The 16074-nt window shown below is 42.1% G+C and overlaps 1 protein-coding gene across 1 annotated transcript in view; it reads left to right on the top strand.

Annotated features, from left to right (window-relative positions):
* The window catches only part of LOC308298147 (diacylglycerol kinase delta), a gene marked incomplete at its 3' end in the record, with an annotated part of 221054 nt that overhangs the window by 136341 nt on the left and 68639 nt on the right, over positions 1-16074 (top strand). The window contains exons 4-6 of the mRNA XM_080741703.1: positions 10122-10232; positions 11697-11777; positions 12929-13033. Coding sequence (XP_080597829.1) covers positions 10122-10232; positions 11697-11777; positions 12929-13033 — 297 coding nt within the window. The remainder of the gene's footprint in view (positions 1-10121; positions 10233-11696; positions 11778-12928; positions 13034-16074) is intronic.

Raw genomic sequence — 16074 nt, 5'->3', positions numbered from 1 at the left:
CCCCCCTTCCCTCTTGTAACCTGAGACCTGGTGATGATAATGACACTTCGCTCCCAACTATGGATTGCGCAATATGCCGCCTACAGGCCAAAATATGGGGAAAAATTGTAAACATTTTGGGATTATGAGAAGTAGAGACACATCTGAAGGTGATAAAGTTGATGTTGGGCAAGGTACATGCGTTATTGATTTTTGTATTATGTTTTTTAGACAATTGAACAACTGCTGAACGTGGAGTTACAGATGGAAACACACACACGCATTTTTTTGGGGCGATTCTGATTATGTAGTGGGATAATTAAAACCAAAATGTAGGAAACAAAAGATAGGATATTTACTCGTAACGCTAAAAAATGTGTCCGCGACCGCGACACACAAATGGCTCCTCTGAGTATCTTAAAATTCCCGTCCTAATGTTATTTGCTTAACCCCGTCTTCTACCCTGAGCCACCCCAAACTAGCATGATACTAGCTAGCTATGATACTAATGAAGGCTCTGTTCCATTTCATGTTGCACAGTGCTTCTGAAACCTTTTATTTCAAGGACCCCCATAACTCTGAGAGTGTACACATGGAACCAAATGGACCCGTAAGGGTCCATTTGGTTCCAATTTGGTCAATTTGGTTCCAATTTTGGAGTTCTTACTACACAAGCACACACACACACACACACACCGCATGTTCAGTCAGAATTTACACCGCATGTTCAGTCAGCCATCGCATCCCATTTATATCATTAACTAATTGGCCAGTAATTAATTGACATTAGGCAAGGAATTCATTAATTTCTGGACTAGCTGGCTCGCTAACAGGCAAAGAAAAAACAAGATTGGACTAACCGATCAATTACCTAATTACCTAAGACCATTATCCATCTTCCTCCTCCTCCTCCTCTCTCTCTCTCTCTCTCTCTCTCTCTCTCTCTCTCTCTCTCTCTCTCTCTCTCTCTCTCTCTCTCTCTCTCTCTCCTGGGACTGCCCCATAGGTCGAACTCCCGTTGGGTCGAACAGCGTCGGCAGGTTAGATAATCACCCGCGTCACGGTTACTGAGGTTAGGTTTAGGGTTTGGGTTAGAGTTTGGTGGTCGATCTAATGACATGTTACCCTCTCTCTCTCTCTCTCTCTCTCTCTCTCTCTCTCTCTCTCTCTCTCTCTCTCTCTCTTTTTTCTATTGATTACACACACCATGGAGACTTGAGTTCAATAATATATTTTTCTTTTTTGTATTTGTAGCATTCTTAACTCATTGAATGCCATTTCAAGATGGCCCCCAAGTACCAGACTGCCACTATCCTAGATTTCTAGTGCACGGATCAATTTTTAGTGCACGGATCGTGCACGCCCATGCACCATATATGCATCATATGTGTAGTACTTTTTAACAGCTTTCAAACAAAAAAATCCGCTTGGAAATCCGTTCAGGCATTCATGAGTTACAAGCCTTCAAAGTCAGACAAAACAGCCATTTTGACATTTTGAAAGATGTGTTTGTTTGTTATGGGGCTACACATGCAATTTCACAATTGCGATCATGCCTAATACATTTGAGGCATTTTTAGAATTTTTTTTATTAATTTTTTTTTTTTTTCAAAATGGCTTCCAACTCGGGAAACTCGGGCTCTGGCAGCCTGGGACTACTGTAATAACTCGGGAAACTCGGGCCTTGGCAGTCAATGAGTTAAGGTCTCCATCCTTGTGATGCCAACTTGTGATACTTTCATAATCAAGTACATTTTGAATTATGGACTTTTACTTGTAACAGAGTATTTCTATATTGCAGTATTGACACTTTTACTTAAGTAAACACATGTAAGTACTTTTCCACCTCTGCTGTTTACATTCCCAAGCTTATGACTCATGTTCTTCTCATCTCATTATGTTGTACTGAGCACAGTCCTTGGTGTCTGTCCAATGATGAATGGGCAATGTGAAACGTCGAGTCATTTAGTTGGCAAATACCGCAGGGACGCAAGGTTTAGTACACACATGCAAACACGCGCACACGCGCACGCACACACACACACACACACACACACACACACACACACACACACACACACACACACACACACACACACACACACACACACACACGTTTGTTGTTTGCTTTACTATACATGTGAGTACATCAACGTTTTAGTACGAAATAATTGATGAATGTTATTTTTTACACATTTTGGGGTATTTTTTTTACATTAAACCAAAAGCCGAAAAATAGCAGAGCTACAAGCTTGTATAATGCTATTGTTCGGCGCATGACACTGGCTCACAACTAATAGTCGATGGGCCTTACGAGAGGTCACTCTCGGAAAGGTGGCAATGGTTACTTAGCATTAGAAGCTCTATGTAGATTATCTTTTGGTTTGCATTTTGTTCCTGTATAGTAAAGTTAATGGGACCCCAACTTTCAGCAGCTGATAACACCAATTTAGCTGTGACTCAGGAGGGTTTTCATACCAAAATAATCTACAGATATAGAGCTTCTGAAAAATGCATAGTAACTTTTGCCACCTTTCCAAGAGCGACATCTTGTAGTATGGCCCATGGACTTTATGTAGAAATCATGTTTAACTCTATAATTCCAACCACTGAACCGAACCTCTAAAGTCTACTCTTGACGCCACACTTGAATCTTTTTCTAATTCTAAACTTAACCCTATTTTGAAATATCTTTTCAACCATAAAACAAAGCTTTTTCTTGTGAAGACCAGGAAAATGGTTCCTCATGATGTTTATTTATCATATTCTAGTGCAGCGGTTTTCAACCAGTGGTCCTTAAGGGGGTTCCCGGTGGTCTACACAATTAGAGAAGGTAGAAGAATTGCTATTTTGATCCACGTTGGCCTGTTATTTCTCCTATGGCACCACATCAATACAGCATGGAAATGTGGACAAAATCTGGGGGAAAAAGTATTGGTTCTTCTGACTGAGAGGCTAAATGTCATCAAATGGTGATCCGTGGCTCAGATGCAGAATAAGTAGGGGTGTAACGATATAGTAACCGAATCGAAAAATCGATTTTAATTTGCAACAATCTACTATATTGTTTGCAAGAGCAAAATATTGTACTGTTTTGGCTTTGTATCATATCGGTATCGTTTTAAAGTGCGGTAATCGGAATCGAACCGTTTTGCAATGTAAATAATTGACTGTATGGAAACTAAGTATTTGTGCCTTGAATTTAGCAATTTTAAGAGGGAATTTAAAAGAGTGGTTTAATTACCTTTCCATTCCATATAGCTACTATTGGTCTATTGATAAATGTGTGTAATCTCTGTGTTCATGTCTAGGTGGGTTTGTCCATGTATGTATTTGCTAGATAATCACAGCGTTTACTTCCACAATAATAGATTTTTTTACTCGTTTTACTCAGGTTTCATTTGCTCTTTGCTAAATAGTTACTATATCGATTTTAAATCATTGAATCGAATTGTATCGCATCGCCATGAATGAACCAATATCGTCCATGTATCGTATCGTTAACCATGTATCGTGATGCGTATCGTATCGCTGTTAAAATGTATCGTTGCACCCCTATAAGAACAAGTGGACCTTGATATGAAAAAGGTTGAAAACCACTGTTCCAGTATACACACGTATAGTAATGCACACACACACACGCACACATGCACACGCACAGCTGGCCTTGGCAGCTTGTCTACCTCCAGTACTTGTTATGCAGGGGGGGAACCCGCTGTCTGTGTCTCCGTACCCGAGGGCACATTTCAGGGTCGCACAAAACACGCGCCGCTGGCAATGTTATACTAACGAGTCAACAGCTCAGGGTCCCGTGATGGGAGAAGCACCTCTTTTGGGTGCTCATGTGGCTTATGATAGTCGCTTATTCTGGACGGTGTTTGTTTTTGACAGCACACTTTGATTTAGTTTTAGTCATAGTCTGTTGAATAAAATGTCATTTAGTTTTAGTCATAATTTAGTCACCTGAATAGTTTTAGTTTTAGTCTGATTTTAGTCGACTAAATATCATACGTTTTTAGGCGACTCAATCTACAGTTGATTTAGTCGACTAAAATGTATTTTGGCGGGCCTTGATAGCATCGTAATGACTGATTTTACACTTGGTTGTGTGCTGAAAATAGCAAATCTACAAGCTCACAACGCGGATCGGCTATTTTCAGCATGCAACACCTGAGAGCAACCAAACATAAAATGACTCTCTTCTCCACTAGTCCCCCCCAACGTTTTAGTCTAGTTTTTATTTTGTTGACGAAATTGTCAATATATTTAGTCTTAGTTGTAGTCATCACAGCTTCCTTTTTATTTTGTTTTTATTTTGTTTTCGTCGGTAAAAAAAAAACGCAGTCGACAAACATTTTTCGTCATAGTTTTAGTCGACAAAATCAACACTGCTGCTGGACTTGCAAATTCTGGCAACACTGGCGGGCGCTAGCAATATGCTACAACCAGGGACGTGCAGAGAATGTTAGAGAGGCAGGGTCTGACATTTCTAAAAGGGCCTTTTGGTGGAAATATCGAAAATGCCAGACCTCCATAAAGCTCACAACGTGTCTTGGAGGTCGGCTATTTTCGATGCTTGATTTCCACACGTTTCTTGATTTCGACATGAGATGCTGCATTCAAGTTCAGGAGAGTTTGGACAGGGCTTGAATGCTGCCTTCAGGTATGGCATGGAAAGGAGCCATTTGCATTTCTTTCACCATAGTAAAAAATCTGCATTAGGAGCAAAAAGGGCATAAGTGACATTGAAATTATTTTCACAGGACAGCTTTCCATTGATTGTAATCAATTAATTAAAAACAATATGTTTAAGTAATCTATACTTTAAATACAGATTAGGCTTCAATGAATGCATTTTAAAATATACTTTTTTAATGTTGTTTTTAGTTTATGTATTACAATCAACAAAAAGCCATCCTGTGAAAAAGATTAAAATGTCACTTACGCCCTTTTTGCTCCAAGCCCTCGCTGGTCTTGAGAGGGCACTTTTTTTACAGACGGATAAAAGGGCAGGGGCTCAAGCCCCCTTTGATGACAGCTGTGGGTCTTTTCTTGTTTGTGGGCTGGGGGGTAAAACAGGAATACAAATGTAGCACAACGTGGAGAAGGTTAATTAAAACATCACTAAGGGGAAACACCGGACAGGTCTGTTATACCAGCAGCTACACTGATAATTATTAGCATGAGCAGCTGTTCTCCCCTTTTGTTTTACAGCAGAGGACGCTAATCCAACGTCGTGTCCTTACTAATGTCCCGCCGAACAGGGGGGCGTCACAAGGGGGGGAGGTGGGGGAAGTGGGACTGAGTTACTATAGGGCCCAAGGTGGAGGGGACTTAAAATGCTTTAGCTATTGAAAACAGCAGATCTACAAGCACACAGAGGCGTTGTGTGCTTGTAGATCGGCTGTTTTCACTAGTTTGAATCATTTTTAAATGATAAATGCAAAACGAACGGTTTTGGACATACAAGGATTCCACCCGACAACGACGATATATAGTATACAGTATATAGGCCTATATTTTAAATACTTCAATGAGCTTGTTGAGCCTGTTGATTGGCTATTTTAAAATGGCCGAAGTATATGCTGTAGAGTTGAAGCGTTTAAACTGACATTGATGCTATAGTATATTAACTCGTTTTAATCCGTTTTACCCGCGTAACTTTAAAGTGATTTAGATGAACTATTTGAATCTGTGATTATCTAATGTCTGTCCCAAACAAAATACATAGTGTTTTTTTTTTTGCCTGTAAAGATGATGGGTCACAATTTATGACGACACACCATTCAGCCCATTCCAACATCATTACATACATTCTCTTCATTAATGATTTATGCAACGACGATCTATAAGAACGCATGCACGCACGCACGCACACACCCCCCCCCCCCCCCCCCCCACACACACACACACACACACACTCATTAAGTTGTGGGATGGTCTCGGCTGATTGATCTCATCTGGTTGCCGTGCAGAACGGCGCAGGAATGTTGCTAGGTGACAGATAGATGTGCAGGTAGGAACGGAGCCATCAATAACACCATCGGATTTCCATCGCGAGCGCACTCGTGTGTTCTAAGCACGTGCGTGGGTGCGTGTGAACGCACATGCGGTGCGCATCTATATTCATGTGCAGCACTGCATGCAAGTGTGTGTGTGGTGTGCGCACACTGCGTGCGTGCGCGTCAGAATCACACAACCCTGTTATCTGGCGGAGAGAAATTAACATCTCTATGGCGACCCCCGAACGTTCTAAATCTAACTGATTACCCAGCGTGCGTTCCTGCCCTCTCCGGGTCCGTAGTCATAAATAAAACCAAGCAGAGAGAGACGGAGAGAGGGCTGTGGAGAGGGGAAAGACAGAATAATGAACACAAAGCCAGGCTATAAAGGGAGTTAACTCATTCAGAACGGGTATACACATCGTTGTGTATCATTATTTTATGCTTTAACTATTGAAAAATAGCAGATATACAAGCTCACAGCGCGGCACCGAGTGCCGCGCTGCGAGCTCGTAGATCTGCCATTTTTGAAAAATCGTGAAAATTAGAATTTTGACCCGATTCTATAAGTGTCTTTTGAATCCTTCTAAGGTTTTTTGCCAGCCATTGTCAAAGAAAAGGTCCTTTTCAACTTAACTGGAGCTCAGTTAGTCTGTTCTCGAGAGACTACTATGTCAGTGGTTCTCAAACTTTTTTTCATGTGAAGGACCCCCAAAATGATATGTATTTGGCCACGGCCCCCCCATCTCAAAATATTTAGTTCCAGGGACCCCCCAGAAGTAAATATTTGAGTTACAAACGTTCGCTTTGAAAATACATATATTCAAAGATTTGCACACATTTTCACCGCTTTTTCAAAAATATTTTTCACTGGTTAAAGCATTCAATAATTCAAGGCCTAAATGGGTTTTAAATAGGAGTGTTCACAGCACCGCGGCCACAGCGAAACCAGGCCTAAATCAAATCATTATCGTTGTCCTGTCCGTGTTCGGCGTAGCAGCATTGTGTGCACATGCCATCACTTTACTGCAAGATGTGCACGTGGACACGAGAACGTGTACACTGGAACGTGCAGAGAATGTTAAGCCCCTTTTCCACATGACATGGCCCAACACCACATCACTCCACACAGCCCACCTGTGCCAGGTTTTCCACGACAAGGACCTGGGTAGAGTGGTGTGAAAGTGGTGCTAAACGTGGTACCAAAAAGGATCCAATCTAAGCCCCTTGTCCACTGACATGGTCCAACACCACACCACTCCACACGGCCCATTTGTGCCAGGTTTTCCACTACCAGGACCTGGGTAGAGTGGTGTGAAAGTGGTACTAAATGTGGTACTAAAAAGTATCCGATCTAGAGTAGGTCTGACACTTCATGATGACTGATCACTCACTGACTTTTCATTTAGACCACCAGGATATAGTTGTAATACATGATAATGGATTCTATTGTTATAATCACGGTTATAATCCATTATAGTGCATTATAATTAGGATAGTTGTAATACAAATGTATATTGTATTATAATCACAGTTAAAATTATCAATTTGTTTCTTTGGTACTTTTGTGTAATGGAAAATGTAGATATCTTTATGTGGTGTGGTGCTAAAGCTGCAGTCGAAAAGGGGCTTTAGAGAGGCAGGGGCTGACTTTTCTAAAAGGGCCTTTAGGTGAAAATATCGAAAATAGCCGACTTCCAGAATGTTTGAGAGGCAGTCATACAATGTATACCAGTAAGACTCCCTAATCGGGAGATAAGCGACCGTAGGTGGCTTATCTCCACAAATAGGGCAAAAATGTGTTTTTCCAAAATCTTCCTGATCCATGTTGATGACATGAGTGTAGACATGCTGTGTAGTGATATTTGTGATTTTAGGGCAAAAACTAGGAGCAGTGTCCAAAAATGTGTTTTAAAAATCGGCCTGAAGGTGGCGCTAGAATAGGGCCATGTGAGAAATGAGGGGTGGGGTCTCCGCGCTGCCTTGGCGGACGAATAGGTACCGGCCCCGGCTCTCCCGGACGCTCCTAGCCCGAGTTACGGCATTTTATGTGCGCTGCAGTGGCAGGGGGTCCTCCACTGGGGGCGCCACCACTTTTGCATCCGTTCTGGAGCACCAGGAGTCGGTGGTCCCCGGGAATTCCCCGTGAGCAGCCCCGTTGGGGTGGTCATTTGGTCATTTTTGCACATTTGGTCATTTTTTACATCTGGGGGTCCCACCGGGGGTCCTTGGAGGTTGTAGTTTGGCAGGCAAGGAGTGTGTGTGTAAAATCTGGCATGGATCGGGTCAACGGGTGCGGAGATATAAGCAGGGAAAAAGTGTGACGTGTGACGTGTGAGCACATTTGGTCATTTTTTACATCTGGGGGTCCCCCAGGGACCTGGGGGTCCCTGGGGCTCTGGGGGTCCTTGGAGGTTGTAGTTTGGCAGTCAAGGAGTGTGTGTGCAAAATTTGGCATGGATGGGGGCAACGGTTGTGGAGATATGAGCAGGGCAAAAGTGTGACTGACTCACTCACTCACCCACGGACAGCCTGTGGAGGTTTTGGTAGTAAATGCGACCTACGGTCGCAATAAAACAGGGCATTAAATGAAGCATTAAAAAAAAAAAGATGGAATAAGGTTTCTTCCCGACGGCGACGATATCTGATTATGATCTTTCTTGCATGAAATGCTAGACTGCCATGGCCACACACCCGTAATGGGCCATTTGGAAGCCCCTCAGGGAGCCACGAGGGTCCCTGGGCCCCAATTTGAGACTGACTGGTGTAGCAGAGTGTTTTCACTTTCCAGTGGGCCAACATTCACTATATCAGAAGTGGGCAACTTTAATGATGGAGAAGGCAACTACGTATATTCCCACACTCATCCCGGAGGGCCACATTGCATACTATCAGGCAGTTATGTTGTATTTGAACTTTTTCCGTAAATGAATGCCCCACTCCGTCATTCTATGTCACGCAAAAGTAGCAAAAATTGCAGATCTACAGTGCAACACATTTTGAGCTTGTAGATCTGCTATTTTAGCTATTTTTTAATTGGAATCCTGAATCTTTTTTTTTGTTGCTATTTTTTAAGTGGAATCCTGAAAAGTAACATTTCATTTCAAACGCATTAGGCCTCTTACATTAACTTTATGAAGTACCAATACATTCGACATACAAAAGATCATATATATTTTGTAATACTTGTCATTAAGCTACTAATACAGACTGAAGTAATTAAAGCGGCTCATGTTTGCACGTTTGGAATTGTCATCAGCACCCTTTTTATTTTTCTTCCTATCGCCAAAATAAAAGTCTGGGTTTCCGAGGCTATCAGCACCCTGACTATCTCTCTCTGTTTGACCAGAATGGAACACAACCTTAATTAGCATCATTGGTACCACCCGTGAAGGAACTAAGGAAGGGGCCCAGTTTCTTCCCAATATGGCTGCATATAGAGCCAATTCCCTCATGATGAGTGGTAGATGTTTAGTATCCCACTTGGGAGACTGGGTTTCGAATCTGGGGTGTTAAACAGTTGCCGTTATGGTTTTCCAAACAGCAGAGGACATAAAACGTACAGATTGTAGCTAGGGGTGGAAGATATGGTGATAAATATCGTTGAGACGATACAATGTCTCCATGATACGCCTTTTCAGAAATAATATCGTATACAGTATATCGTGATACAATGAGGGAGCCTTATAAAAAATCCTGTTGAATTGTTAATACAGAGATTCATTGCAGAATGCATTTAAACCTGCATTTTGGTCTAAATCAGTAGTTCTCAAACTTTAAAATGTCACGATCTCCCCTTAACTCTGACAGTATACAAATGAAACCAAATGGACCCCTTACATACTTGTAAGGGTCAATTTAGACCTCCCAAAAGGATATATATTTTTTTAGTTACCTTACCTTGTAGGTGGTTGTGTTGTTAAGTAACTTGAAAAATAACCATAAAAGCCAACATGAAAAAGAATGGTGATAAGATCGTGTATCGTGATACCTCTTGGAAAAATACTGTGATATTGTATTTTTCCATATCGCCAACGCATAATTGTAACTCTAATAGGAAACGGAATGAATAATAGATTTCAAAACTTGGCTTGAGTCTAAAGTCTCTCTCTTTTTTTTCTTTTTCTTTCTTCCTTCCAGAAAAGTGTGAAGGAGGGGATCCTGTTGAAGCAGACCAGTTCGTTCCAGAGATGGAAGCGGCGGTACTTCAAGCTCCGAGGGAGGACCCTCTACTACGCCAAAGACTCCAAGGTACGGCATAGGGATGAGACGATAAGCGATATTATCGTTTATCGTGATAAAAAACACTACATACATTAAACACAATTTAATGTATCGTGATATCGTCCTCCGTCATGCACGGGAATCAATTCAACCTTTATTTGCCGAGCTGCATATGCTTAAAGGAGTAGTTCACCCTCAAAATTACTTTTTTTCTATTGGTTATTTACGCCATGGAGACTTGAGTTCAGTAATATTTTTTGTTTTTTGTTGCATTCCTAAGACAATATTTTGATTTAAATAAATGTAGCCTACCCCAATTGATTCCGGATGGGGACCCAAATGCATATGTGTCCATATCCGGAATCAATGGGAGTAAATTTACTATAATAATTGTTTTGTCTTAGGAATGCGACAAACAACAAAAAGTCTCCATGGTGTGAGTAATCAATAGAAAAAAAGTCATTTTGGGGGTGAACTACTCCTTTAAACCCTCTATAATTGGTAAAAAGTACTTATAATATATGTACTGCACTTTTTTCTTTTTTTGTCTTTTGTCTTTGCCAAAAAATAGCCGATCTACAAGCTCACAACGCGGCACAACGCAGCACAACGCGGCGTGTTCTGAACTTGGATATCGGCTATTTCTTTTTTTGGCAAATGTTCCGCCCAGGATAATGGATGTTGATTATCGCGATAATATCGTAAATCGCAATTTATTTTGTCACAATAGTCTTGTTGTGAATATTGTTCATATTGTCCCACCCGTAGTGCGGTAGCATCCATCACTATACTGGCATGGCAGCGGCCAACTGTCAACCTGCCACCAGCCTCCTGCACATTAGGAAGATTTAATGGTGCATGAAACCATTAGCCTCCCGGCTACACTACTAATACAGCTAATACCAGCTTTAGTTCTGTCAGGAGTTTGAAACAAGCTGGTTGCACACTGCTGCGTTTTTTTTTTTTTTTTTGCGAAATGCATTTTTCAGACAATTCCTGTCCACCGCTCCCGTCCGCAACGAACAAATTATGTGCATTTAGTCCCCCGGACTCCCTCGGCGCATAGTACCGCAGCGGGTCCAACAGAGCTCCCTCCCAAGAAGGCACGTTGACGTTTGTGGAGTCCCATCTTATCCATTGAGATCGTCAATGTCTGGCAGAAACCTCGTATCTCCAAGTTTCAAATTTGTAATTCTTTTTCGCAAAGTAAAGCCCTGCTTCATCATACAAGGCCGTCGCACAAAAGTAGTGAAAACAGCTGATCTACAAGCGAGGCGTTGTGTGCTTGTAGATCGGCTGTTTTCACTAGTTTAAATAATTTTAAAAGTGATACAAAACAAACGGTTTTGGACATACATGGTTTCCACCCGACAACGACGATAAGTATGTTTATAATTTATCATAGACATAGGATGCATAGCAAGTGCTACCAAACAAGGTTTTCTATCTTACCTTCTGCTTTTGTTTGTCTACTCTTCCCTTGTTTGTCAGTCTTTGATATTTGACGAGGTGGACCTGTCGGACGCCAGCGTGGCAGAGACCAGTACCAAGAACATCAACAACAGCTTCACGGTAAGCCCAATATCTCGTATCTTTGCTCGCGGACACCTCGACATATAGCCGGGGGCCGGGAATCGAACCTGGGACCTTTACGTTTTCCAGGGAGCCTCTCTACCCATTAAGCCATAACAGTGGTTCTCAACTTTTTCAGGCCGCGACCCCCACAATAATCATATTTGAACTGGGGACCCCCCACCCTGACGAGCACTTAGAGTTGAGGCATTACATTTTGTACACAGTTCTATTGTGAAAATTGCAGATCTACATGCTCACAACACCTCGCGTTGCGAGGCGTTGTGAGCATGTAGATCTGCTATTTTCACAATTTCTGCCTCTAATATTTGACAATTTGGCTGATGTTTAATTTGTCATTTTAGAGGTATTAAAAAGTCCTTAAATTGTCACTTTAGAAATGTGCAGATACCCTCACTTAAACTGTATGCTGGTTTGTTTACTGTTGAGTGAGAAAACAATGCTGCACATTAAGTTAATCATCTGGGGACCCTCCAAAATAATTTGGCGACCCCCCCTGAGGGTCCAGACCCACAGGTTGAGAACCACTGAGCTATAACACTGGCTTCCAGGTGGTCCCCAGCTAAATGATGGACAGTTGGTAACCAAATTAACCCGTATTGAACTTTAACTATTGACAGCATAACATGAAACCAAATTTTAAGATTTGTTTTGGGGCTTTTATGCCTTTATCGATAGGACAGTAGACTGACAGGAAATGGGGAGAGAGATGGGGAGCGACACACAGCAAAGGTCGCCGGGAACGGGTCTCAAACCCGCGACACGCTGTCAGGCGGGGGACTGCCCATAAGTCCGAAATCTCATTAGTCCAAATTTAGTTAGGGTTAGGTTTTAGGATTAGGTTTAGGCATAGTTTTACTGAGGTTAGGGTTTGGATTAGGTTTAGGCATAGTTTTACAGAGGTTAGGGTTAGGTTTAGGTTTAGGCATAGTATCTTTCACCAGGTTAACATCACCAGATTCGGACCAATGAGCTTTCGGACCAAGGAGCTTTCGGACCAATGCCATGGCACCGCCAGGCGTGTTGGGAATTACTGCGATAAACTAAGTTCCGCTCTTGTTTTTTCTTTCTTCTTTTCTCTTCTTCTCTACGTCTCTCGCCCTCACCTCCTCTCTCTCTCTCCGTCTCAGGTGATCACTCCGTTCAGGAAGTTGATGCTGTGCGCAGAGAGCCGGAAGGAGATGGAGGACTGGATCGGTGCCCTGAAATCCGTCCAGAAGTTGGAGATCTATGAGGTAAGGCACTCCACGTAAAGCACATCCCAACCTTCCATCGTTCGGGTCATTTCATCTTTTCTACACCTCTGCAAGTGGCTGCCTTTCCTACACCTCTGCAAGTGGGTGACGGCCTGACGGGGCACCCTGGGGTGCCGCGACGGCAGTCCAGGGGTGCCGCAAGATAATTTGATAATACTTGGAATTTATTTGGACACTTAAACAAATATTTGGTATCATTTTAAACTTGAAGTACAGAGTTATTTTCATTTAGACTGGGAACGCATTATTTTGTGCTATTGAACTATTGAAAAATAGCAGATATACAAGCTCACAACGCGGCAGCTTGTAGATCTGCTATTTTTTTATTTATTTTTTTGAAAAATCGTGAAAATGTGTGCAAGTCTTTGAATATTTCAAATCCTTCTAAGGTTTTTTGAAAAACCTATGTTTCTATGTCAGTGGTGCTCAAACCCCCAAAATGATATGTATTTGGCCACGGACCCCATCTCAAAATATTTAGTTCCAGGGACCCCCCCAGAAGCAATATTTGGGTTACAAAAGTTTGCTTAAAAATACATTATATTCAAAGATTTCCACACATTTTCACGACTTTCACGAAAAAAATAGCAGATCTACAAGCTCGCAGCACGGCACTCGGTGCCGCGCTGTGAGCTTGTATATCTGCTATTTTTAGTATAACATAATGAAGGCCACTCCACCTTGGGCCCTAGTAACTCAGTCCCCCTCCCCCTCCCCCCTTGTGACGCCCCTGCTTCTAACAACCCAACTCTTGTAACCTTTCATATATTTTCATAACGCCTCCCTTCCTCCTTACACTATTATCTCCTGATTTGCTCACTCTCCCTGCCGTCTCCTATTCTCCCTCCGTTTTTCGGGCAGATTAACACCAGCTCATAACATCAGACACCATCCGCTCGATAATAAAAGAGACATGGAAATCTTAAGCCGCTACTCGCGGCCGAGCTTAACTGCTCCTTGCATCTCCAGCGTCTTAATCTCCTTTTTTTTGGGGTCACATTATTAGCCCTTAACCTGTTAAAACCGGGGCAAGCATCTGTGTCATTTTCTTATTTTAGCTACCTATTTGTTTGTGGCCCATATAGCAACATGGCAACAGAAAGCTCTCAGGATTTAGAACATGTCTTTAGAACAGTGCTTCTCAAAAATAGCAGACATACAAGATCACTAAGGGTAGCCTGGCGTTGCTCATACTAATTCCTCACTGCGTGTTGGATATTAGTCTGGACTCGGGAGCAGAATTTTCATTTCCAAGGGATGGTTTAATTTTTTTTAAGTTGACTTGCTCTTAATTGCTCCCTCTGAACTTCAAAGGGCTTGTGAGCTGCTGTAATTGATTGAGCCATACAAGTGTCAATAGCTCGTTAGTCACTGAAAGCATCAAAGACTACAATCTGTTTGATGTCTGTAATAAGAGTGGAGGGGGGAATGTGTTTGAATACACACAGACTCGCCTGATTGGCTGAATGGTTTTGAACCAGGCCACCACCCACCACGTGCCCCAAGCCTACAGCCCTGATTGGCTCGCCCTTTCTGACCAGACCACAACACCACCACTACCAACAGGGGGTGGTGTTGTGCAGTCTGGTTTATTAACCAGGCTACACTAAGGGGCCCTTGGCCTGAAAACGTTGAAGACCCCTGTCTTAAAGGGTTAACACAAATCTTCTCCCTGGCACCAAACACTTTAAGATGGTGTGTGCACTAGGGCATTAACGACTTGTGATTTTTGCAAGTCGACTCGACTCAGTAAAAAGTTGAGTTGAAGTCGACTTTATCGTTTGATGACGTCATCACATCACACTCGGTCCCCAGTTAAAATATGATTATTCTGGGGGTCGTGGACAGAATTTTTGGATTATTTCTTTTTCAACTTCGACTTTCTCTGGTGGGAGCCGACTTGTGTAATGAAGTCGACTTGTCGATTTTTTCGTTAATGCCATAGTGAGTACGAGCCCTAATACAAATCATGTTGGGGTCCTTGGCATGAAAAAGCTTTGAGAACTAGTGTATTTTTAGAATGGGCCTGAGGTCTCAACGGGTTAAGATTGTGATTCCCGTCCTGCTGACTCAGTCGTCCGTAGAAGAAGCACATATCGGTGTAATCAGTCTGAACAGCTTAATCCTCTCTTCTTGTAGATTACTTTTTTAATAAGTGTGTTTTTTATTATACAGCAGAGGTAGGAAAGCAATGAATAAACAAGGGATAATCAATAGGGAGCAGGTCATTATTGACCAATAAAAAGCCAGACATGGTTTATTAGACCATGCCGCATAGAGCAGTGGTGTCAGTTCAGAAAAAGCTAAGGTATGGCAACATGACTGGTGTCTTGCACGCGCGCCTTTGCGCGCGTGCAAGACACCAGTCATGTTGCCATACCTTAGCAACAGGCATGATACATTTATTTTAAGAAGTACATTCTATTTTGTACCCCCGTTTCTACGGTTTCTCGGGATGGATATGGCAGCCTGGAACGGTTGTTCAAGTGCAGCTAAACTTGGCATGTTAGTAAACGTGCCACAATTAACAATAATGCATTGCACCTGTGCAGCTGATCTGCGGAACCTGGGAATATACCATTTTGTCAAGAAGGGGAGAATACAAGTGTGGAGAATATAATTCTAATACCATGTTAAAGTGACCATTTTGTTACATTTTGCATTTGTAGATATTTTACTGTAATTTAACAACATAATAACCAGCACAGATAGACAAAGAGACATTCATGGATTTATATTTAAAAGTAACGTTTATTTTCCCCCCTGGACCCAGGGTATGGCAGCTGCATACCCCTGCCATACCCAATTGACGCCCCTGGCGTATAGGAAGGCTCTTTTTTTCTGAAAAAAAAAAAAAAAAAAAGTTTCTATAGCAATATGCTATCTTGGATTGAAATGTGTAAAAACTTATAGGTTTAACAAGTCATTAAAGGATGTGAGACTGGTGGTGGGGGAGGGAGGGAAACTTTAGCTGCTCAAATAAATAAAAATCATTGGCTATTTTCATGACTTCTGTATGC

This window comes from Nannobrachium achirus, assembly GCF_963921795.1.
Source record: "Nannobrachium achirus genome assembly, chromosome: 14".
Classification (NCBI taxonomy): domain Eukaryota; kingdom Metazoa; phylum Chordata; class Actinopteri; order Myctophiformes; family Myctophidae; genus Nannobrachium; species Nannobrachium achirus.
The sequence above is the reverse complement of the archived record's forward strand: the minus strand, read 5'-3'. Positions and strand labels throughout refer to the sequence as shown.